Source organism: Antennarius striatus, chromosome 13 (assembly GCF_040054535.1).
Source record: "Antennarius striatus isolate MH-2024 chromosome 13, ASM4005453v1, whole genome shotgun sequence".
Classification (NCBI taxonomy): Eukaryota; Metazoa; Chordata; class Actinopteri; order Lophiiformes; family Antennariidae; genus Antennarius; species Antennarius striatus.
In genome coordinates, this window is record NC_090788.1 from 10,282,823 (window position 1) to 10,308,086 (window position 25,264).

Consider the following 25,264-nt stretch of genomic DNA (forward strand, 5'->3'; position numbering starts at 1 on the left):
GTACGACCAGTTAAAACAACACTGAAAAGCATGTGTATCTCTGTACATGGAGTGAAACTGTGGAACAGACTGAGTGTGGAGGTTCAACTCAGTCCAAACATCAACCAGTTTAAGAGGTCATACAAAAAGATTATATTTAGGGGGTATTTGAAAGAGGAAGGCCCTTTTGTTGCAGCCCACTTGACAGTTAAGACATTTTTAGTTGAAGGTCTACTCTTTGTCTTTAATGATTATCTTCCTCATTTGATCACTATACTGTTTTATTTGTTTGTTTTTTCTCCTTCTGTTTTACTTACTTTGTTTGTTTTATTTTAATCTTTCTATGACTATGCAGTTTAAATGATTGATTTACTTCTGTTAATATTATCAGCTAGTATTTTGTAATGAGTATTTTTTTTTTTTTTGGAGAATAAGGGGGTAGGAGTTTAATAAGTTTACACTTCTTCCTACTCCTTTTCGGATAGTGTTCACACCATTCTGGTATATTTATTATTGTTTGTTATTGTTATTTTGTTTTTGTTTGTCAGTCAGTCATTTTCAGAGTACCACCGCTATATCCACGGGGAGCTGGAGCCTATCTCGGCGGCATAGGGCGTGAGGCGGGGGACACTCCGGGCACGACGCTAGTGCACCGCGGAGCCACACACAAGACACAAGACACACAACCATGCACACACACACTAATTCCTACGGGCAATTTAGAATGGCCAAACAACCTGAAGCGCATGCTTTTGTAGGGTGTAGGGTTTTGTAGAGAGAACCCATGCAGACACCAGCAATGCAATTCATTAAAATAAACCAGTCTTGGAAGATGAGAAATAACTTTTCCACAGAAGAAAAATATGTTTGATTTTCAGTATAGATTTTTGCAGCTGTTACTTTTCACTCTGGTTAATATTTACCATTTAAATTACATTCAAATTCCAGGAAGGTATCAACTTAAAGATAAGGCAAGTGCGAAAGAACAAGCATGATCTTTGACCTCCTCCAGGTTCCCATAAAAGCACCAGCCCTGAAGCTGTAGGACCATTCCATGTGAAACTTTTGCTGAAAACCTTTATGCAGTTTTCTGAATTCATATCCGGGGGGTGATCTCCTGAGGAGCGGATGAAGAAACACATTTTGCTTTTGTTCACATTCAGAGGACTCCTAAGTAAAGGCAAAAAGAGTAAAAAGAGGAAATGGCAGGTTTTATATTACGGAAAGCTAAACCCAACGACGTATCAGATATCCTGCGACTCATAAAGGTGAGCCAAATGTTTAGAACATAATATTTTCACTATCAGTGGCCCATTGAAGTCATTTGACAGCTGTCACTCTCCTTCCTTTGTTTTTTCCATTCAGGAACTTGCGAAATTTGAAGAGATGGAGGAGAAGGTTATGCTCAGTGAGAAAGGTTTGTCCTGAACTTTGAACAATAGTGCTCAGAAATAAGCCTATTGCCAATTTGAAGACATATCTGCCCAGATATTCAAGATATTGTCTGTTTTTCTAAGTTTTCATGAAAGCAATGTCTCCTTTGTAGATCTACTTGAAGACGGCTTTGGAGATCATCCATTCTACCATTGTCTGGTTGCTGAAGTCCCCAAGGAGCAGAGCTCAGACAGTAAGCGTATCTCAATGAACATTTTTTATTTTAGTTATTGTATCTCTCAAAAACAGGCCTACTTAAAATAAACTGTGCCCTTGTGGTCTTTTCCTCTAGACCACACTGTGGTTGGCTTTGCTATGTATTACTTCACGTATGACCCTTGGACTGGAAAGCTTCTCTACCTGGAAGACTTTTATGTCATGCAGGAGTTCCGAGGTGAGGTTCTTTACAAGCTGTAAATAATGATTGTCAAAGTTAATCAATAATCTTGAATTAATTTTTACATGGACAGTCCTGCACCAGCAGTTTTAACTATACTTCGTATACTTAATCTTTCATCAGGTCTTGGCATTGGTTCAGAAATCCTGAAGGTTCTGAGTGAGGTACAGTTACCTATGTGCACTTATTCTTTGTGACAGATTACACTCAATTACAGCTTCATCCCACACCGTATATGCCTTGTGTTTCATGTTTAATTTTTATTCTTTTTTAAGACTGCGTTGAAGACTCGCTGTAGCGGCATGCACTTCATAGTAGCAGAAAACAACACAAAGTCCATTGAGTTTTACAAGCGGAGAGGAGCAGCTGACCTCTCATCCGAGGAGGGCTGGCGTCTCTTTGAAATCGAAAAGAAAGGACTCGAGAAGATGACTTCCAGATTAAGTTTACTGTGAATTTAATTGTACTTTTATTTACTGGCTTTACAAAAAGTCTGTTTTGTTTGGTCACTGATTTGGCACTAAATAAATATTCATTAAAAATCTAGAGTTTATGGATTTTTCTGATTGTTATTTTTGATTTATTATAGACCTGTAAATCTAAACTTCTAGAATTTAAAGATTTGATTGATAGATGTGTATTTTTTTCGAATTTGTTTCTTAATGTTGTGACACCATTGATAAGAAAGCTGTCATAATTTGCAGAGGGACTGCTTCTATTCTGTATTTATATATGTTGTTCTATTAACTTGACAATAACTAATAAACTAAAGAAAAGGTGGACCCCTGAATGAATTTTTATTTGCACTGTTACTAATGCCAAGTAATAATACAATGTCACTTCTAATGCACCATTAGCTTTGAATCAGTTTAGAAAGTTTTCAGATCTAGAAGTCACCGTAACTGAATTTAAAGCCTTACAGTACTAATAAAGAAGCATAATGGTTCTGCTGAACATTTTCTGAGTTATTTTGATGTGATGTGAAATCTTAATCTGTAGGGTGTTAATGTTACATTTTACACACTGTTCACATTAGACTTAATCCTCTTTCCATCCTGGCGTGATCGGCCCTTATCCATGTTCCTGAAGCCTAATCAGGTCATCTTCCACATCACAGCCAACACTACATACACAGTCACACGCACGCACACACACATTATATTTATATATATATATATATATATATATATATATATATATATATATATATATATATATATATATATATATATATATATATATATATATATATATATATATATATATTTATATATATATATTAAAAAGGTATAATTATATAAACTGGGCCATATGGTTCTGTTATTATGAGGATCTGAAGTTCATTTCCAGCTCCATCACACTTGGAATATGAACTAACACTGTTCTGCCAGAGCCCATGTGTGCTTTGGTCCTCAGATTATGGCCTGTTTGGTGCCTCTCGGTGTGATTTCCACCATAACCCTTCCGCATTTTCCTGCTGCTCTCAGGCTGTGACGTGTCGTGCTGACGGCGGCCTCGGAGCTGGAGGAGCAGGGGGCTATAGCATGACAAGAACTGGCTTTAGACGTACTGCTTTGCTGTCTGCAGAGCTCCAGAATCAACCCCTAACCCCTCCTTCTCTGCTCTTCTCCGGCCCGCCCAAATAACACAAAATTCCCGACTGAATCCAGCCCGAGTCTGGGGGAACCAGGCGGCCTGGGAAGCCAAGCAACGGACTGAAGCAATCCCTGCAGCATAAATCTGGTATGCGGGGCATTTTGTTTCCAGGGCGCGCATTTGAAGAACTCTGACTGTCTTGTGATTGTTCGTGTGTCTTTGTTTTTGAATGCATGCTGTAGCTGAATATATTTCTTTATTCACACCGAGAGGCCGCAGAGGGATGGGCCTTTTCTTCTCGGGCCCAGGCCTCTATAGAGGCCCTAATGGGTAACACGGCCTATCCGGTTAGCTAGCTAGCCTACCCACTGAAAGGAGCGGGGTTTTGTGCCCGTTTATTGCAATGGCGAACACCAGCTGTAACTGTTCATAATAATCAGTAACTATCTGGAATAAGGCCTCTTTTTTGCTTTCAATAGAGATACAATCGGTATTTTCCAAAGAAAGTGGGGTATTTTGTAGCGTTAAAATTAGCATTGTCCAGACACCAAGCTAACAAAATGGCGGCCGCTAGTGTGACTAAAATTGATTAGAGAAAATGCGCGTTTAGCCTCCTGTAGCTTTTTCCTTACTACAGTATATGCCAAAGGTGAAGTATTTTTTTTACTTGTGTGATTGCATTATTTTGCATGTATGTTGTTGCAAACAGCTGTTTGTAAAATGTGCGCTTTGGCAGCGTTGTTTCGGCGCTAATGCTACTCCAGTGGTCAGTTGGAGACACTACTGTTATCACCATCTTATCAGGGTTTACGCGGCGTTTGTCTTCAGTTGGTCAGATCAGCCCTGCGGGTTTTAACGCCTTTGCTGCGGTTAGCAGCAGATTGATGCTGTCTGTTGAACACATCTCCGCTCAGTTGTCATCTGTTTCTACTGGGAGTGTGGGGGATGGTACATCCAGGGTGTTTTTAATGGCACCCCGACTGCACCGTTCACATCACTGTTTACATCTGTGATGCGCGCGCGCGTGTGTGTGTGTGTGTGTGTGTGTGTGTCGGGGAGAATCTTATCGCACATTGTCTGTCATCTATAGTATAGATGACAGACAAACGACCAAGCTTGTGCCAATTGACCTTAAATGTTGTTACATGAACTGTCAGTTTTCGCAGATGGACGCAAATACTGCAATAAATATAATAGGAATTTTAATAGATTCACACAACAGGCATTCCGGTGGCTAATAAGGTGATATTGTTCGTATCAAGTCACCTTATTTCTCTAATATATGTGTGAATAGAAAGCTCTGAATACAAACGTATTCACCGAGGCAGAGGAATTCAACCTAACATGTAGTATAAAAAAGCAAAATAGCAGTTTGCTGTTAATTATTATTCATAAATATGCCTTTTTGTGCTGGGTGCTGGAGGGGAAATGTAATAAAACAGTACATCTTTTTTTTGATAGTTTCCTATATGTTTTGCACTTCCTGATCACTCCTTCCTGACCCTATTGACTGTAGATGTTAAATGTGAACAATATATTCATTATGAAGCCTCTTAATTGATTCAATTCATACAATTTCCTCTGGGATTAATAAAGTATCTGATTCATTCAGTATTTACAGTAAACATAGAGCATGTTGGTTTGAGTGAGCTGCTGCATTTGTGCGACCTGAAGAGTGTGACCTTTATCAATCGGAATCACTTTATTAACACACATTTAACAGCACACGTAACATGTTTCTTTTAATACATCAAAGAATATCAGCCTGATTTAACTCTAACTTTTAATTATGTTGATAAGTTACTGCATGATAAACAAAAACTGATCTATCACCCGTGAGATTGCTGAATTGTTTTATTTGATTTGTTTTCAGCTTTCAAGTAACAAATGCAGTGCGAAGACAATGGATGAGGATGTTACCAGGCTTGCAATACATTCTGAAGAGCCTAAAATAATATTACACGGATCCGGTAATAAGACTTAAATATATTGAAGTGGTTTTTGTATTAATAAAGTATGAAATGACTGATAATGATGGCATATTTAACAAAGTGGAACTGTTTCATTTCCCTTAAATCAGATGTTATGTCTGTTTAGTTCAATAGCATATCATATACATGTCAATAAGAAACTTGTACTGTGCTAATGTTTAATTTGCAATTAAAAATATACAATAAATCATTGCTCTTGACTTCTCTCTGCTTAACTGAGTCACCTTGCTTCTTCTAGATGAGGGTGGTGCCAGCGGGCAGGAGTTTGTTGTGGAGCTTCAAGAGACTGTGTTGGTGTCAGAAGGTGAGGGGGAAGGCATGGCGGTGCACAGGTTTGCCCCAGATGAGCTGGTCATACAGGACGCTGTTGAGGATGTGGTTTCTGAGTATGTGCACTGCGATGAAGATGAAGACGTCGCTGTAGAAACCTGTGTGATGGCTCTGGAGGGCGAGGAGGAAGGTGTTGCCATGGGAGACATCCCAGAAGATGGGTTGGACCCCGAACAGCAAGAGGATGAGCAGGACGGCTGTGGGGATTATCTGATGATATCATGTAAGTGAACAGTTTTGACTGCATTGAAGTTTGCTGTTGTTCCTCTGAACAGCTGATGATTACCACTGACATTATTTCACTTTATCTGTGTCAGGACCATCAAAATCTGAATACAAAGTTTAGCAAAACATTTCAAAAATAGGCTCAATTTCAGTTTTGGGACACATTCATTCAGAATGTTAAACGGTGCAGATGTGGTTATACTGTCTTCTTGTATGTCAATGAGCAGTCTGTCTTTCAATTCACTGTTCAGAATACACCCATCTAAAGTTACACTTAAATCATCCAGTTAATTTGTGTTTTTGTGTTTCATCAAGTTATTTGCTTGTACTAAAGTTAGTGTTGAAACTAAACTACTGCTATAGTGCTGATGTTATTCCTTCCTTATCGTTGGTTGCTGCAGAGTAGTGTGTTTTCATCCCTCTGTTGACTACAGGAGGCCAGGCTCTGATTTGTTTGGAGCCAGGCTGGAAATCCAATTTGAGATCCAGGAAAACAAAGACACATGTTGTGTACATGGCTTTATCTAAATGAACTTCAAGTGTTTATCAGCTCTTTTTTTCCAAAAGTAGGATTAAGAATATTGCTGAAGTGACAGAAGGTATTCATGTGTATTTAGCATTGGTTTTTGAATGATATCTTTACAGTGTAGATTAGATTAGGATTTGGTGAACTTTTACTTCTCATTTATAAACTGCTTTTTTATTTCTGGTATGAAGTATTCTTGAGTATTATATAACACATGTTACTCGTACTGTGTGTAATGATTTTTAGTAGTGACAAGTTTTTTAAGTATCTCTGGTACATACCTGTATCATTCTCATGAGGTACCAGATTCCTTTTATTATGCAATAATATCAGCAAATCAAGCAAAGCAGAAAAGAATCAATTGGACTCGAAGATGTTTTACCTCTGATCAAAGAGGTTTATTCAGTTCTGCCGCAGTTCTGCAGTGCTGACTGCACCATTCTATATTTACCCTGTCAAATAACAGCAGTAGTAACAGTGGTACATGGTAAATCATTTGAAGATAGATATGAAGTAGAATTCCATTACCGCCTGGTGTTATAACTTAATCTGGCTTTTGGATGGGCAGTAATGTTTTAAGATTTTTTTATTGGCCTGAATAAAGTGTTTTTATATACATAAATTACTAATGGGTGTTGGAGTTAATTTGTTAAACTCAGATTGGATTAGCTTTGGTATTTTTTCCCTGGCACTACTCTTAAACCATTTATTTACAGATAATTAACGGCACCCTATCTTAAAATTGATTCAGAGAAGCAAAAACACAAGCACAAGCAAAAAAACACAAACAAAATACAAAAAAACACAAGCAAATCATCTGTATAGAATTAATAAACATCTTGAAATGGTAGAATAAAATAAATGCTTCCTCAATTACATACATGTCTTTTCTTTAATGGAACATAATTTGTGTGTCTACCTGCCAGTGGATGAAGCTGGAAAAATGGTGTCTGAGGATGGGACAGAGGTGACAGTGGAGGGAGCTGTGGAGGACCAGGAAGTGGAGAAGGATGAAGATGGGCAAGAGGTGATAAAGGTGTACATCTTCAAGGCTGATTCGGGGGAAGACGACATGGGTGAGTAACAGTTAGGCTTTTACGGGTCACAGGTTGCTTAATTAATTGTGCTTGGAAAGGTATTCAGGTCTTTTATTTTGGCATCGCATTACAGGGAAAGAATAATACTTAATTATAGTGGGGCAGAAAAGTATTTAGTCAGCCACTGATTGTGCAAGTTCTCCTACTTAGAAAGATGAGGTCGGTAATTTTCGTAATAGGTACACTTCAACTATGAAAGACAAAATGCCAAAAAAAATCCAGAAAATCACATTGCAGGAATGTTAACTTATCTGCAGCCAGTGCTTTGTAGTAATTGATCTCCTTGGGCAGAATTTCTCTGAAGCTCCAGATATTTATTGGTGTTTCTTTCTGTTCTTGACCGATCGCAAGATATTTTGCTCAGTGTGACACCGTCCACTCCTGGGTGAGCTCTGACATAGGGCAATTTTGTTGCATTGTAAGCTGCTGCAACTTCCCCGTCTTTCTCTGATTCGCCATCCTCTGTTCCATAGCTGGACCAGTCGTCATTACGCTACATTCCATGATTAGATGCTTGATTTTTACTGACAAGCTCCGCCAAACCATCCCCACAGCTCTCCTTGTTTAAAAATGTAATTGATGTCTGTAGGTGGTGCAAGTGAATTACAGAATTTAGTCATTTCATGTAATTATTATGGTAGCAAATAATTATTTGGTCAATAACAAAAGTTCAACTCAATACTTTGTAACATAAACTTTGTTGGCAATGACAGGCCAAATGTTTCCTGTAAGTCTTCACCAGGTTTGCACACACTGTAGCTGGTATTTTGGCACATTCCTCCACTGTTCCCATGATCGTTTTGACCCCACGGGATGAGATTTTGCATGGGACCGCAGATTGAGGGAGAGGGTTCTTGTATGTCTTCCGTTTTCTTACAATTTCTCCCACAGTTGATTTATTCACACCAGCCTGCTTGCCTGTTGTAGATTCACCCTTCCAGCTTGGTGCAGGCCTACAGTTTTCTTCCTGGTGTCCTTCAACAGATGTTTTGTCTTGGCAATGTTTGAGTTTGGAGTCTGACTGTTTGAGGCTGTTGGCAGGTGTCTTTCATACAGATATCAAATTTAGATGGCGAGTAGAGGACAAAAAAGCTTCTGAAAGCAAATCGCAGGTCTGTGAAAACCAGAAATCTTGTTCATTCGTGAGCCAACAAATGTTTATTTTCCACCATAATGTACAAATTATTTAAAAATCCTGCATAGTGATTTTCTGGATTATTTCCCATTTTGTCTTTCACAGTTGAATTGTACCTATGATGAAAATTACAGACCTCATCTTTCTAAGTAGGAGAACTTCGACAATCATTGGCTAAATTAATGCTTTCTTTGCTCCATTGTATATCATATGCGTCATTCTATCCTTGGGTAAAAACACCTTCGGTATGTGGAGTCTTGTATGTGATTTGATGAATCCTCTAACATCTCTGAAAAAGGGTTTGAGGGTTCATTTTCCCAACAATTGAACAATAACAATGACAGACAAAAAAAAAACATCGGATATTTCAAAGATGATCTCATTCTGCAGGAGAATCGGTCGACATCAGTGATGGAGACACAGAAAGCGTGGCATTGAACGAGTCTTCAGGCCAAACACTCAGAGAGAAGTTGGTTTACATGTCGGTCGGGGATTCACATCACAATCAAGGAACACATGGTGAGCCACTTGGATCGAACATAGGGACGACTGGAATGACAGTAAACGCCACAAGTTTTGGTTTGTACATGTTGGGCTCATCTACAGGTGGGTCCAAGGTGACTGATGAGGTTTATATGGAGGTGGTGGTAGGAGGTGAAGAGCCAGTAACTCACGACCGCTCGTATGACAGCGTGTCTCTAAGCAAGGACTTCATGCCTGTGGCCTGGGCAGCTGCGTATGGTCAGCACCCCTGTCTATTAAATTGCTTTTCAAAACGACACTGGAAGCCTGTGCATCCACCACATCTCTGAGAGCCTTATCTAAAGAAGGTTTTTTTTTTTTGCTTTTTGTTTGTTTGCTTGTGGGTCAATTTTAATTTTTATATTAAGGCCATGTTTTCTGGTCTCACAGGTGCAGAGGACAGCGAAAGTTGTGAAAACCGGAACGGTGCGGCCAGTGCACTGCTGCACATAGATGAATCCGATGGGGTGGATGAAATCAGCAGGCAGCACAACAAAAGCAGGAGACGGTCGGAACCTCGCCAGGTACAGACAGGTACGAGCAACGTAGAGGCATTGGATATTGAACTTACCTTCATGGACCGGAGTTTAGACTGGATTTAATCTGCCAATGAAAGTAACTCAGCTTTCAAGAAAGCAGGAAAACAACAGATTAACATTGCTTGAACGGTGTGTATTCTTCGTTACTGTGGCACAATGCACCAACTTTTTATATAAATATTATTTTGCAATCTGAGACAAACTTACTAAACTTTGATTACAACTCCTACACAGGTTACATGCAGACAGGTTGTCTTCCTGGAAGGAGAATGCTTGGCCAGTAACAGGAGAAAGTGCAGTTGTGCATGCTAAGCTGACCTTTTAAGAAATTATTCCAGATGTAGTTGCTACTGTGTCATTACTGTAAATGCTCCTACTTATTTATTTTTTCTCTCTTGTCATTATTCTTTCCAGCCATAATCATCGGTCCTTATGGTCAGCCCTTGACGGTTTACCCCTGCATGCTTTGTGGCAAAAAGTTCAAATCACGAGGTTTCCTGAAACGTCACACCAAAAATCATCACCAGGACGTCCTGACGAGGAAGAAGTACCAATGCACAGACTGTGACTTCACTACCAACAAGAAAGTCAGCCTCCACAACCACATGGAGGTGCACGCTCTGAGCAGCAAGGCCCCTTTCGAGTGTGAAATGTGTGGCAAGGAGTTCCACCAGCAGGCGGCGCTGTTCTCTCACAGACTGCAGCACCACCATCGAGAGCCCAAGAATCAGCTGCCTCCACCGCCCACCAAGATGCATAAATGCAAGTTCTGTGACTATGAAACTGCTGAGCAGGGGCTGCTCAATCGCCACCTGTTGGCTGTTCACAGCAAAAGCTTCCCTCACATCTGTGTGGAATGTGGAAAGGGTTTTCGACACCCGTCAGAGTTGAAGAAACATATGCGCACACACACGGGGGAGAAGCCTTACTCCTGCCTCTACTGCGACTACAAGTCGGCCGATTCCTCTAATCTCAAGACACACATCAAGACGAAGCATAGTAAAGAGATGCCCTACAAGTGTGAGCGATGTTTCCAGACGTTCGCAGAAGAAGAGGAGTTAATGCAGCATGGACTATCTCATGAGGAGAATAAGACCCACCATTGTGCCCACTGTGATCACAAAAGTTCCAACTCCAGTGACTTGAAACGTCATATCATATCTGTTCACACGAAGGACTACCCACACAAATGTGCCATCTGTGGAAAAGGCTTCCACCGACCGTCTGAACTCAAGAAGCACTCTGTATCCCACCGTACCAAGAAACTTCATCAGTGCAGACACTGCAACTACAAAATTGCAGACCCTTTTGTCCTCAGTCGTCATATCTTGTCTGTCCACACAAAAGAGCAACAGGCCTCTCCTGAGAAGAGTGAGGCCAAGAGGATAGAAACACACACTCCCGTTGCCACGCCTAAAAAGTCAGCACCCAGTGGGTCTGGCGGCACCGGCCCACCCGGCAGAGTCAGCGCAGCCAGCTTAGCGAGTAGTGTGACTGTAGTGATTGGCAAAGGACAAAAAGAGAGGAGAATTTACCAGTGCCAGTACTGTGACTATAGCACCGGAGACGCTTCGGGTTTCAAGCGGCACGTGATTTCCATTCACACAAAAGACTACCCGCATCGCTGTGAGATATGTTCGAAAGGCTTCAGGCGACCATCGGAGAAGAACCAGCATATCATGCGCCACCACAAGGACGTGGTGCAGGCAGAGTGACTCTGACAGAGACAAGTACTGTGCCACAAAGAAAGGACAATTCTAAAGCAGCCGTCACTTCCCAGTCACTGCTGTCTCAGCACAGCACCGTTAACACTGAAATCATCCTAACTGTGTGTGCTGCACTCGGTCTGTTCTGTTTTGGTGTTTTTTTTTATCCTCAGTCACATGTTTCTTCAGAAATGTATACACATGTACATAACGTTAATGCCTTTGTCAGAGCTAGCAGCAGAACCTCTCCGTAGACTTGCACTTTAAACTGCATGTCCCTTCCTGGTGACTGTGCATGACAGATAGTGCAGATGTCTCTTTGTAGATAAACATTTTTACTTTTGCAGGCAGCAATCTGTTCTCTCAACGGCCACAATTATGTATCTTAAAACTCAAGTGTCATTTCCAGAAAGCTTGCATCATTTTGTTGAAATGTACTTAACTGTTTGAATGAACAGCCTGTCCCCAGTAGCACTTGCAAACTTGGCAAAAAACGTGTGTGTGTGTGTGTGTGTGTGTGTGTGTGTGTGTGTGTGACAGAGAGTGACGGACAAAAGCATCTGGTCCTCTGACCTCACCACTCTGTAAAATAGTGAACTTTTGTTGTGTTAACACAAAACACAAGGCTGGCTTTGTAAAGAAAAGAGGTCTTTCTCACGAGATGGTGAATTGAGGTTCATAAGCAGCTATATCTCCATAACATCATTACCCCATAGCTAGACTGGCATACACCTGTCCATTATTTAAGAACCAGATAAGCATGTGTGCTGTAAGTTGTTCCAAACTAGCACATAAAGCAGCAGAGATGAAATCCTAGCCAACTGCTTTTAAGGTTAGTATGTTGCTGAAGGGGTGACATGCCATATTTGAAAAAAGAAAAAAATTTGTGAAGAGGAAAATGTTTCCAAAATCACTGATTTATTTGAATAGATCGCTTGTTTTCCAAAAAACAAACTTGTTTGTTAAATATATTGACACAATGCTCATTAAATCTTAGAAAAACCTGATCTCTTAGTATCAGTGTGACTCCGATAGGCTGAGTTAAGCATCACTATCCTAACCAGACTGTTTGGTCGACATGGGGATCACACAGGTCATCTGGAGCTGCTGTGGTGAATCCATTCTCCCACACACTGATGTTCTTTTACCAGTAGAAAGGGAAACTGTCTCTTTAGATGCTACTCCAGAAAACAGGTTCTGGTGGTGTACTTGTACTTGGGCTTTTTACACTTTTTTGTTATCACCAGTGATTACTTCTGTTTTTATATTTATTTCATTATAAGTTGTATAGTTAAGTGTAACTAGACTTCTATGGGACGTAAATTATTGTTTTGTATACAATCTGTACAAAGCGTGTAGATGTAAACACTTGATAAAAAGGAAATCAGAACTGTGCTGTTATGGATGTACCTCAATGTATTTGTTAAAAAACCTAATAAAAACAAAGTATTTTACCTGTGTTGCTTTTATTTGTTCTAGTATTTACACTTCTTCTGCAGGTGAATGTCTGTTGCTTATTGTTACCTTTTGCAAAAGGGTCCATATTTGCAGTTGCAGAGTGTGTCAAAGGTATTGACTCATTTGCTTCCCAAAAATACAATTTGAAAGCTGTTATATAATTTGAAGTCTGTCTTATTTCCATTCATATGCATGCATTTATTGGGACATTATCATTTAAAGGTAAGGTGGATGGTCAGCAGAAATGTGCTGTCTTTTATGAAACTTTTTCATGAATTACAGCAGGTCTAAAAATCCACTTGGAACATAGTACCAGTGCCTTCTAATCCCGGACCACTGTGCCACATATACAGACCCTTTCCAAAAAATTTGAATGTCGTGGAAAAGTTGTTTAATTTCCATAATTCCATTCAGAAAGTTAAACTTTCATAGAGATTTATGGCCCACAATTTAAATAATTTCAGGTACTTTACATAATTTTGGCTTCCAGCTCATAAAACCCACGAAAACAGAATTTCAAAAAATTATACTGTGAAGAAATCACCATTTCTCAGTTTTTGTAGAAAAGAAAGTAAGAAATCAAAATATGGTACTTTTAAAACAATATATCAATCATCAATACTTTTTAGGGAATCCCTTTGCCTTAATCACTGCCTTGATGCGACATGGCATTGAGCCAATCAGCCTGTGGCATTGCATAGGAGTTATGGAAGGCCAGATTTCTTTGATGCTTGCCACCAGTTCTTCTTTGTTGTTGGGTTTGGTGCCCCTCATTTTCCTCTTGAGAATACCCCATAGATTTTCAATGGGGTTTAGGTCCGGTGAGTTGGCTGGCCAGTCAAGCACTGCGATGGCATGAGCATCAAACCAGGTTTTGGTGCTTCTGGCAGTATGGGCAGGGGCCAGGTCCTGCTGGAAGATGAAATCTACATCTCCATACAGATCCTCAGCAGAAGGAATCATGAAGTCCTCCAAAGTATTCTGGTAGACTGTTGCGGTGACCTTGGATTTAAGAAAGCAGAGTTTACATCTGAACGTGGTAGTTTTTGAAGAAGTGACTCCTGCCTCAGTCCACTCTTTCTGGATCTCTGCCAGATTATTGAATTTTCTCTGAGAATCCGCTGACGCCCACAGTCATCTCTTTTGCTAGAGCATCTTCTCCTGCCCCATATTTCCCTTCCACTAGACTTTCCATTGATATGCTTGGATATAACACTCTGTGAACAGTCAGCCTCCTTAGCAATGAACTTTTGAGGTTTACCCATCCTATGGAGGGTATCAATGATGGTCTTCTGGGCAGCTGTCATGTCTGCAGTCTTCCCCATATTGAACCGCACTGAGACAATTGAACCAAACCAAAGCAATTAAGTAACACCTTGGGAAACTAGTGCATGTGCTTTGAGTTTTGTAGATGACTAGTGTGTGACACTCAGTCTAAAACATTCATCCCCTGATGATTTCTTCACAGTATTCTAATTTTTTGAAATCCTGTTTTCATGGGTTTTATGAGCTGTAAGCCAAAATTATGTAAAAATAAACAAATAAATACCTGAAATTGTTTAAATTGTGGGCCATGAATCTATAATATATGAAAGTTTAACTTTCTGAATGGAATTATGGAAATTATACAACTTTTCCATGACATTCTAATTTTTTGGAAAGGGTCTGTAGATGTTGACATCAGAAGCCCGTTACTGGAGTAGGACGCATTGAGTCCAACAATTAAATGTGAAAACTTCAAATTCAGCTGTGAGGGACATTTTTGTGAATTTTAAAATGTAATGTGTGTAGAAAATTATGAGATCCAATTAGATAATTAGAAGTAGAACTTTGTTTCAAAACTTTCAAAGTGGATATTTATTGGCTTTGTTCACTCACCACTACAAATAGATAATTGCAGTTTTGCTAGTAGCTAGCCTGACAGAGCAGAGTAAATACATCCTTTTTTCACTTCTTATTGTGTCAACATTTGCAACCGACGATAAGATCTTCAGACAGCATCACTAACATGATGACTGGAATTTCAGGCAATGGGACACTCCGCTGGTGAGGAGAAAAACAATGAGGTTAGAGCGCATCCTTAACTCACATAAAATAGTCACCACTGATATAAAACTTACCATTTTTGGGAAGAAAAGCAATGTTTTCAGGCAGGATGCCAGCCCTCAAGGAGAACTGCCTGAACTTCTCCAGCACATCGGGGCTGAGGTCAGTGCTGCGGCCTGAAAAAACACGACATTAGTCTGCTGTACTATGGCTGTTCTGATGATGATGGTTGATGATGAACTCACCGTAGAGTTTGTTGACAATTGTGGGGTCATCTCCATTAGCCGTAACGATGTGAACCAGGGCATACTCATCGTACTTCACATCGACCACCACCATATTGTTCTCATTCCCCAAGCCTTATGGACGGAGGAAGGCAGAACAGGTCATGTGACAGCAGAGCAAACAAGTGGTTTGTGAATGAGCGTGCACTCACGCTGACTCGTGTAGGAGAACTTTCCAGCCACATCAGTCCTCTTAGCCAGGTTGTTTAGTCTCCAACAGGAGCCATCAGAGCTGCAAGGGATCCATTGAAAAATGTCAGCATCACCACTGGTTTTAAACATCAGCTGTCTGCTGTCTCTCTCACCTTAGGCTGCTGTAGGCCAGGTCCAGATCCCCATCTGCAGTTGGGGTCAACATGGTCGTTCCCATCTTCATATTGGTTTTGCGGGACACAAACCAGTGGGCATTACTGGCAAATCCAATCAGGTACCACTTCCCTGCCATCTTCAGAAACAAGTAAACAGCAGAAGTAAAACAAAAGCACGATGCATATCCTCAGTGGGTGGATGGGTCTTAGGCTAGAAGATAGCTTACGTGCAGATCAAGATTGCCTTTAATATAAAGAAAGAAAGTCTTTTTCTATTTTCCTAAATTACTTAGGAAAAAATGTATAGGTGTTTACAAGAAAATTCCTACTAATTTATTGGGTATCAAGGTCTAAAAAAATCTAAATAAATATAGATCTACTATATTTAAATAGTCGCTGTTAAAAATCTGTCAACTTTAAATTATATTTACAGTGCTTTGACCTCAACTGAAATAAAAGAGACTGCTGGACCTTGGAGGAAGTATCTAAACTAGCGACTACTAGTTTCAAATGTGTTCCTCCAGGTATTCTTACTTCCAATTGTCCACTGATGCTCAAAAAATGTTAAAATTTTCCCCCTGACTACTTGATAGTTCTTCCAAAGATATGGCAAATAGAAATCTAATTCAGGAGCACGACTGTTAAAATTATTTTCTGAAATGTGTAGGGATTAAAACATATCACTCTACAATACTTGTATTTCTGATTTAATGATGTGTCTCATCAAACATCATAAAACACCATAAGCCAAGTTTTTGTAGATGCAACCGCAAACTAAACTCAGTATTTACAACAAATAGCAACTGACGGTAGTTCTCTCTGTTGTGTGTCTTACCGCCTCTAAATTGAAGTCTGTCTGGGGATGGAAATCAGAAGAAAACCCCAAAGAGCAGAACAAAGCTCCCAGAACCATCGGCAGGAAAGTCATAGCTCCTGACTGATCTGTTGTAGAAACAAAGATGGAGAAACGTTCAGATGAAGGTCTGGCAGTCGACTGCCTGCTTCTGCCTGACCAACCCTTTATATAGTGGAGAGGGAGATTACCTATTCCCCTCCCTCCTAGCCAACACACACACGCACACACACACACACACACACACACACACACACACACACACACACACACACACACACACACACACTGGAGCTGGGATGGTTTCCAACCTGTGAAGCTTCAGAGAAATAAAGTTTCACAACAACAAGAGGAGCTTTTAGTCCTGCCAGGCACAGTTGAATGCTTGACAGGGGACAGGAAGCAGGGAGAAAATGCCAAGAAACAACAACAACCTGACTAACAAACCATACATAAGTAGCAAGAGTTGGCGAGCAACATGTTTGATAGTGTAGGTTCACACTTCAGCATCCAGTTCAGGAGTTTAAGCTGTAAAAAAACAAAGTTACCAAGAGTGGTAAACCAAACAAAGGCTGCCTGCCAGGGCTTTCTATCACAGAGGCCACACAATGAAATTCATCCATCAGCAGTTGCAATAGCAAAACACAGCAACAAAAAAAAGGTTGCTGCTGATTGGATTGCTAATGCATGCATCAACGTTCGGTGAATTGAAATGCTTCTGTGGGAAACTAGTCTCTTTTTCATGGGTTAAAGATCTACAAATAATGACCCCTCGTCGTCTGTCTGAAAAATGACAGACTACATTGTAGGTGTGTAGAAAGTATCTGAATGCCTTTGGATTTCTATAGTAAAAGGATAGTGAGATAAGAAAAAGCCAATCCAAAGTATTAAGTGAGTGAAAAAATCTCTTCAATCTCTTTGTTTAACTGTGAACCTAACAATTTTTTAATTTGCCATGCTCCAGGAAAAAAAAGGTGGAATTGTAACATTGACATAAGACTATGAAACAACAGGAAATCTAAATAAATGGATGGCAGTAACAAATAAGCAGCGGCAGTAGCTCAGTCGGTAGAGTGCGTCGTCCAATAATTCAAGATAGGCGGTTCGAGTCCCGCTCCTGACCATTCACTCTTGGAGTGTGGGCTGGCAGTGGGAGGTGCCAGCTCACCTCCAGAGCACTGCTGAGATGCCCGTCACCTCCACAAGCTGCTCATTCGAGGCGCTCCAAAGATGGGGCTGTGTGTTACTCGGTCTCCCTGTGTTTACTGCATGCCTACAGGCCCCTTGTGTGTGCTTGGTTGTTTCAGGGGCCTGTACAAAAACATATATATATATATATATACATGTTAACTAATACACTAACCACGAGTGAAAACATAATTTCCCTACGGGGATCATTAAAGTGTACTTCCTCTTCATTAAGTACAACATTAGTGTACTGTACTGTTCTTAATGTCTTTGTAGACTCAGATTACTGATTCAAACTATGATCAATAAATAAAAGCTTTTATTGTACATTCACCTATAACCCATTACATAATGTATCAGAATTAACACCATCTTTACAGTTTCCAACAAGAAAACTATATGTCCATCAATTGAAGTACAATATTCAGTCTCAGATTAAAATGTTCATTACTCTAAAATGGGCTATTTTGCATTTTCTGTACTGTACTTCCAGTATATTTTATATTAATATTTTTTCAATACTGTAGACAAATTTGGAATCAGTATTTTCATTGTAAGGGCTGGTCTAAAACTCACAGTATTATCATAGGATGGAAATGAGGTTGATCCTGTGAACTACTGAAGAATCCTTTATTTGCTGCACAGATAAGAATCCAGGCACGGTGATGAGTTATGTGTTGCGTGATAAGTTGGAGACTGAAGCCTGTTGCATTGCAGGCAAAGACATGCTACTGTTCAAAAGTCCTCTGGCCAACTACCATGACATTTTAACCAGGCATGTCCTTTGCTGATAGAAAACACATTTTTGAATTAAAATTGTTGTCGAGGAGCTACGAGTAGATCGGCAAGAGACCTATAGGCTAAAATTTGTTTAGTTTTTCATTTTGGATTTAATTTTAGTGAAGCTGCTGACGCTATCCTTCAGTTTGTACACACTCCTGTAGAATTTTCACATCAAGTTTCACCAATCAGGTTTTCTCCTTTAAACACATCATTAATCTTAAATGTGACTTTGGCACATTATTGAAAATTATGCATTGTCTATTGATTATGCGAAAAAATTATAAAATAGCTAAACATGTTTGGAGTAATATCTTCAGCCAATAAGGAAGCTTGTAAATCATCAGAGTAGAAGGTTGCATATTTTGTTAGCAGCTAATGGCTTGAGGCAGTCACTGTCTCCATCATATAAATCCATAGTGTCAAGGAACATCACAGCAAGCAAACACACCCACACCCACATGCACACGCACATGCACACGCACACGCACACGAACACGCACACACACACACACACTCACACACAAGCAAGAGAAAAAATGATTAGAAATACAAAATAAGATCAGGTATTAATTCATCCCAAACTGTGAAATTTGAACACCATTAAGAAGGAGTCGTACAAAAAAAGGGTTGATCTTCACTAATTATCACAAATGATCAACAAATGAGTTAGAAATACTTTGTAATTCATGAAACCAGGCCAAAGCCAAATACGTGTTATCTGGATTCTGATGAGATACTAGTTCTACCAAACGATTGTGTTGATCTTCTCTTGCTATGTGCATTTGCTTACCGATGGAAGTGTTGTTTATCATGGGGTCCTCATCTTTTATATGATATATCTGAATGTTCCTCTCCAAGGAACCATCACCTTATCGTGGTGGAGAGGTTTGTGTGCCCAAAGGATCCTGGGAGCTATGTTGTCGGGAGTCTTGTACTCCTGGTAGGGTCCTTCTTCATTCATTTTCTGCTGCTTCATCCGCCGTAGCGAGTCACGGGGAGCTGGAGCCTATCTTAGTTGGCATAGGACGTGAGGCAGGGGACACTCTGGGCATGATGCCAGTGCACCGCGGAGTCACACAGACAACCATGCACACACACTCACTCCTATGGGCAATTTGGGACCAGCCAATCAACCTGAAGCGCATGCTTTTGGAGGTGGGAGGAAGCCGGAGAACCCAGAGAAAACCCAAGCAGACACGGGGAGAGCATGAGAACTCCCCACAGAGCGGGACTTGAACCCGGAACCTTAGGGTCACCCAAGGCATACTGGTCACAGGTGAAGAGCCAGACAAAGTATGGTTCAGAAGATCCCATGAAAGAACGAAAAGGGAAACAAGTGACCGTGCCCTGAAGAAACCCAGGGCCCACATCTGGAGCCAGGCCTGGATGGAGGGCCAGTTAGCGAGCGCCTGGTGACTGGGTCTGCCACGTGCCAGTCTCAGCTCGAAAAGTCAACATGGATTCTTCCCACCCCTGTGGACCTACCACCCGCAGGGCAGACCGATGGGGTCGGGTGCGCTGCCATATGGGTGGCAGTGACGACAGGGTGTCACGACGGACCTGACCCGGGCGGCAAAAGCTGACTTTGGGGACGTAGAATGTCACCTAACTGGCTGGGAAGGAGCTGGAGCTTGTGTTGGAAGTGGAGTGTTACCAGTTGGAAATGGAAGGGCTTACCTCCACGTATAACCTCGGTTGTGGATCCAAACTCCTGGATAGGGGTTGAACCTTGTTTTACTCTGGAGTTGCATCAGGTGTGAGGTGCAGGGCGGGTGTGGGGAGACTCACAAGCCCCCGGCTGAGCGCCGCTGTGTTGGAGTTTACCCCGGTGGTTGAGAGGGTCGCTTCCCCACGCCTTAAGGCTGTGGGACGGAAAACTAATTGTTTTTTGTGCATATGCACCAAATATCAGTTCAGAGTACGCGTGATTGGGAGGAATGCCCCCCCTGATCTAAACCCAAGTGTTGTTATGCTGTTGGACTTCTGTGCTAGTCACGGATTGTTCATACTAACACCATGTTCGAACACAAGGATGCTCATAAGTGTACCTAGTACCAGAGCACCCTGGGTCAGATGTCAGTGATTGATCTTGTGATCGTTTCATCTGACCTTCGACCGTGTGTTTTGGACACTCGGGTGAAGAGAGGGGCAGAGCTGTCAACTGATCACCATCTGGTGGTGAGTTGGGGCTGTTGGCGGAGGAAACCTTGGGATAGACCTGGTACCCTGCAGTTGTAGGGTACTGACAGGCCAAAAGGACTGCAGCCTCGGATGTGTTGGAGGCAAAACAGAGGAGTTCAGAGGTGTGGGAGGAGTTCAGAGAGGCCATGGAGAAATACTATCAGACGGCATCAAAGTTGTTCTGGAGGACTGTCCGACACCTCAGTAGGGGGAAACGGGGGACCATCCAAGCTGTATACAGAAAGGATGGGACACTGTTGACCTCGACTGAGGCGGTTGTCGGTCGGTGGAACGAACACTTTGAGGAACTCCTGAATCCAACTAACCCAACTGAACCATCTTCTGTTGCAGAGGCAGAGCTGGAGGATGATGGGGGATTTGAGTCAATCTCTCGAGGCGAAGTCACTGAGGTAGTTAAACAACTGCACGGTGGCAAAGCCCACGGTGTTGATGAGATCCGCCCAAAAATGCTGAAGGCTCTGGGTGTTGAAGGGCTGTCATGGATGACACGCCTCTTTAAGATTGCGTGGAAGTCTGGGACAGTGCTAAGAGTGGCAGACTGGGGTGGTGGTTCCTTTTTAAAAAGGGGGACCAGAGGGTGTGTGCCAACTACAGGGGCATCACACATCACACAGTTTACTCCAAGGTGCTGGAAAGGAGGATCCGACCGATTGTCGAACCTCAGATTGAGGAGGAACAATATGGGTTCCGTCCTGGTCGTGGAACAACAGACCAGCTTTTTACTCTCGCAGGGATCCTAGAGGGGGCTTGGGAGTATGCCAATACAATCTACATGTGATTTTGTGGAGAAGGCGTATGATCGGGTCCCCAGGGATACACTGTGGGAGGTACTGCGGGGGTATGGGGTGAGGGGGCCTCTCCTCAGGGCCATCCAATCCCTGTTCGCCTAAAGTGAGAGCTGCGTTTGGGTTCTCGGCAGTAAGTTGGACTTGTTCCGAGTAGCTGTTGGCCTTCACCAGGGCTGCGCTTTATCACCAATTCTATTTGTGATTTTCATGGACATGATATCGAGGTGTAGTCGCGGTGAGGAGGGGTTACAGTTTGGTGACCTGAGGATTGCGTTGCTGCTTTCTGCAGATGATGTGGTCCTGTTTGCGTCATCGGCCTATTACCTGCAGCACTCACTGGTCTGGTTTTCAGCCGAGTGTGAAGAAGCGGGGATTAGGATTAGTGCCTCCAAATCTGAGGCCATGGTCCTCAGTAGGAAACCGGTGGACTGCCTTTTCCAAGTGGGGGATGAAGTCCTTCCACAAGTGAAGAAGTTTAAGTATCTTAGGGTCCTTGTTCACGAGTGAGAGAACAATGGAGCATCAGATTGGATGGAGAACTGGGGCAGCAGGAGTGGTATTGCAGTGAATGAATGAAGGAATAAATGAACTTCAGTCTGAGGTGATATTACACTCCGGAAAAAGGGGGTGATTAAAATCACCAACGAGCAATGCCGTTTTCTTAATCCAGGTGTATAGTTTATTAATTTTCCATCCGTCCATATGACGCTCGCCAACTTCTTCGTCTCTCTTTCGCTCTCCTTCCTCTTTTTTTTTTTTTTACCAAACCCTGTGAAACTCTCCAGTGTGGTTGCAGACCAAACCAATCCATTTTTGCATGTACAGATCTAGACATTCTCAATCTAGACAGATATTATTGCATACAAACAGGTTGTCATATTACAATAAACAAAACTCCTGGAATGAATTAACAATCAAAACAACATTGTTTTGTTTTCAAATAACAAATAAAAACAATGAAATAAACATCAATCATCATTACCATGTCCTTACACTGTGATAAATCCCAAAATCAGTTAAAGTAATAAACATTTCTATCATGTTTGTTCAATTCTCCTTATTCAAACAACGACCATATCATCAATTAAACAGTTCAATATTCCTAATGTACATCAATAAACACATATGCACATGTATCCTTTACCATTTGTACCATTTGTACTATAACAGCAGTTCTAAAGTCTTGGACTATTGCTATCTGTTTTGCTTTTTCTTAACCCAAATCCTATCTCATCTTTATCTAAATTCTGCTTTATCTAACCCATTTTGCCTGACCATGTTGTGATATTTACTTTAGCATTTCAATATTCAGCTACAAGCTATTACACCCTATTATCATCTATTACAGTATACGCTATTACATACTAGTACCTACTCACTGTTACACACTATTACAGTGACACACACTATGTCCACCAGTTAGTGCTACACAGCACACACTATTTAGACCAGAGGTGACCAACACGGTCCCAGTGGGCAGGGCCTGTTCTAAAAATAGAGAATTTAGTTTTATTCAGTTGTTACTCTTTTTTAAATTTAAATATAAAAAATGACGATATCTTAAAAATGTTTATTCAACGTGAAGTTTAGATAAATTTAGGTGAACTTTCACCTACTGTAGTTCAAAGGTCAATACTGTGCGTGAGTCAAAACCTGTGCTTGTGGAGAGTAAGCTAGCAGGCACTGATTGGCGCTGAATGCATTTTCTTAGTCCGAAAACATGGCAGAAAAAAGAAAGAAACTCACCACTCTCACAATGAATTGGGAGGATATTTTCAAGACTATGAAAGAAATATGTGTGTGTCTCATTTGCACATTTTCAAAAAGTTTGGTCACCTCTGATTTAGACATTCTTTACCAGTAAATGATCTGAAGTCCAAACGATGAAAATCGTCATCAAACGTTTTGCACAAGACCTGCTGCAAGCCAGCAGGTGGCGCTATCACCCTGGTTGCATGTCGGCAGTCAGACGTCTCGATCAGAATGAAATATTTGTTTTCTTCAGACGCTAGCAAGCGCTTACCCATACTTCAAATACTTTTTCTAAACTCTTAACACAGACTAACACCTACAAAGAACAATTGACCAAATGGTTCATTCTCTTCTCAAAAACACAATTTGTTAAATATATACTAACTCTTCATTTCAAAATAGAACACATCTTTCTCTGCACACACACTTTACCAAAACATTGGAAATTCGACTCAAAATGAAATTACTATGTCAAACAATGATTCTTGTTTTCACTTCATAAGGTGCATGCAGTCAATCAAAGTACACCAGGATTCAAAATAGTGGTAAAAATTGCACAGACTTTCATGTTTCAGTTCCACTGGTATTTGCATGTAAATGTACAAAAAGTTTTTTGGTTGGGAACTATGTCCACATGCAATGTTCACAATCAAAAGCATTCCAGTAAAGAGCAAATCAGTTTTTTTCCTTTACAATTTATTACAGGAGGTACAGTAAAAATGCTGTTTACAATATGATAGAACAGAAAAAGCTTACAGTGAACAAAATATTCATGAAACACACAAGAGCGTTATGAACAAAAACAAAACATAACAGCAAAAATCCAAGAAAAAATGGGGGGCGGGGGGGAGGGGGCTTACGTAAAAAAACACAAAATTACTATCTCTAATCTCATCCAAGGCGATGCACCTGGGATAGAACCGCTTAGTACGCCGGATCCACCCTTGGCAATGATGAGCTGTGTGTCAATGAGGCGACAGTGACTCAGCGGTAGAGCGGGTCGTCCAATGTTCCAAGATTGGCTGTTCGATTCCCAATCCCCGCCCACAAATACCCGGAGTGTGAGCTGACAGTGGGAGGTGTCAGCTCACCTCTGGAGCGCTGTAAAGGCGCCCTTGAGCAAGGCGCTGTCACCCTTACAAGTTGCTCATTTGGGCGCACCATAAAGGGGCTGCCCACCACTCTACATCCTCCTGCATGCGTACAGGACCCCTGTGTGTGTGAGTGTGTGTTCAGGGCCTGTACACACTAACATATGCATGTGATTTGATTTGACTAACTACAGTGTGCCACTAATTTCCCTTTGGAGATTAATTATGTAAAATAAAAAAAATAAAAAAATAAAATATTCAATTGTTTGTTTATCAGCTGCGATATATTGTTTTTGAACTGATATCATTGCAGAATCAGAGGTTTTTATACTGTATCTAAGGTTTGGAATGTTGTTTTTACTATTGTGGGATGTTGTGTGTTGACATTCGTAAATAATAAAAAAACAATCCATAATTTTGTTGGGAGGTATAACTTGTCAGTTAAGAAAATGAAAGCATGTGTGAATGGTATGGCCACAAAAGACCGATGCTGTGCTAATTGTGTTTAGAGTTTTGAAAATGTGGCTACTGTTTGGACAAACGCTTGTAAGTGACTGAAAAAAACTGTAACGATAACATATTCATCAATCCTTATTGAGGCATTAATTTTAAAGTGCAAATGGTATTTGGCCTCCCTGTGGTAGTAGAGGGTAGGTATAGAATTAAACTAAACAGAAGCGTGATGAATTCCCTGATTAATTTAAAAAAATTAAAAAAAGAAAAAAAAATACTGATCTGATCTGATCCCCAAAGGGTAATTAAGAGCACAATCTAGTCAGTAAATACTTCGAACACATGCATACATGCGGCACGGTGGCGCAGTGGTTAGCGCCTCACAACACTGCGGACCCGGGTTCGAGTCCCGCTCTGTGCGGAGTTCGCATGCTCTCCCCGTGTCTGCGTGGGTTCTCTCCGGGTTCTCCGGCTTCTTTCCACCTCCAAAAGCATGCACTTCAGGTTGATTAGCCGTTCCAAATTGCCCGTAGGAATGAGTGTGTGTGTGCATGGTTTAATGTCTTTGTATGTGGCTCCGC

At 41.1% G+C, this 25,264-nt stretch overlaps 3 protein-coding genes across 5 annotated transcripts; 2 read left to right on the forward strand and 1 right to left on the reverse strand.

Moving 5' to 3' along the window:
- The first annotated feature begins 1,047 nt into the window (after positions 1-1,047).
- LOC137606348 (diamine acetyltransferase 1-like) lies at positions 1,048-2,463 on the forward strand. The gene is made up of 6 exons (XM_068331579.1): positions 1,048-1,247; positions 1,345-1,396; positions 1,526-1,606; positions 1,706-1,807; positions 1,934-1,974; positions 2,086-2,463. Exons 1-6 carry the CDS (start codon positions 1,182-1,184, stop codon positions 2,263-2,265), a joined length of 522 nt encoding a protein of 173 aa, XP_068187680.1. The 5' UTR covers positions 1,048-1,181; the 3' UTR covers positions 2,266-2,463.
- An 836-nt stretch (positions 2,464-3,299) lies between these two features.
- On the forward strand, positions 3,300-12,917 carry LOC137605857 (zinc finger Y-chromosomal protein 1). 2 transcript variants are annotated; one of them, XM_068330710.1, is made up of 8 exons: positions 3,300-3,553; positions 5,280-5,376; positions 5,636-5,950; positions 7,405-7,554; positions 9,101-9,229; positions 9,317-9,451; positions 9,623-9,766; positions 10,186-12,917. In XM_068330710.1, the coding sequence occupies exons 2-8, from the start codon at positions 5,310-5,312 to the stop codon at positions 11,484-11,486; spliced, it is 2,241 nt and encodes a 746-aa protein (XP_068186811.1). In that variant the 5' UTR covers positions 3,300-3,553; positions 5,280-5,309; the 3' UTR covers positions 11,487-12,917. The 2 variants fall into 2 exon arrangements, with proteins under 2 accessions (XP_068186811.1, XP_068186812.1); XM_068330711.1 differs by lacking the exon at positions 9,317-9,451 and having other exon boundaries at positions 10,186-12,916.
- Positions 12,918-13,739: 822 nt separating this feature from the next.
- zgc:153704 (Lipocalin-like) lies at positions 13,740-16,555 on the reverse strand. 2 transcript variants are annotated; one of them, XR_011037801.1, is made up of 7 exons: positions 16,409-16,555; positions 15,571-15,710; positions 15,418-15,497; positions 15,227-15,340; positions 15,056-15,157; positions 14,814-14,978; positions 13,740-13,937 (listed from the first exon to the last, which is right to left on the reverse strand). XR_011037801.1 is itself a non-coding variant. In XM_068330712.1 (6 exons), the coding sequence occupies exons 1-6, from the start codon at positions 16,499-16,501 to the stop codon at positions 14,959-14,961; spliced, it is 549 nt and encodes a 182-aa protein (XP_068186813.1). In that variant the 5' UTR covers positions 16,502-16,555; the 3' UTR covers positions 14,765-14,958. The 2 variants fall into 2 exon arrangements, 1 of the variants encoding a protein (XP_068186813.1); XM_068330712.1 differs by lacking the exon at positions 13,740-13,937 and having other exon boundaries at positions 14,765-14,978.
- Positions 16,556-25,264: the final 8,709 nt, after the last annotated feature.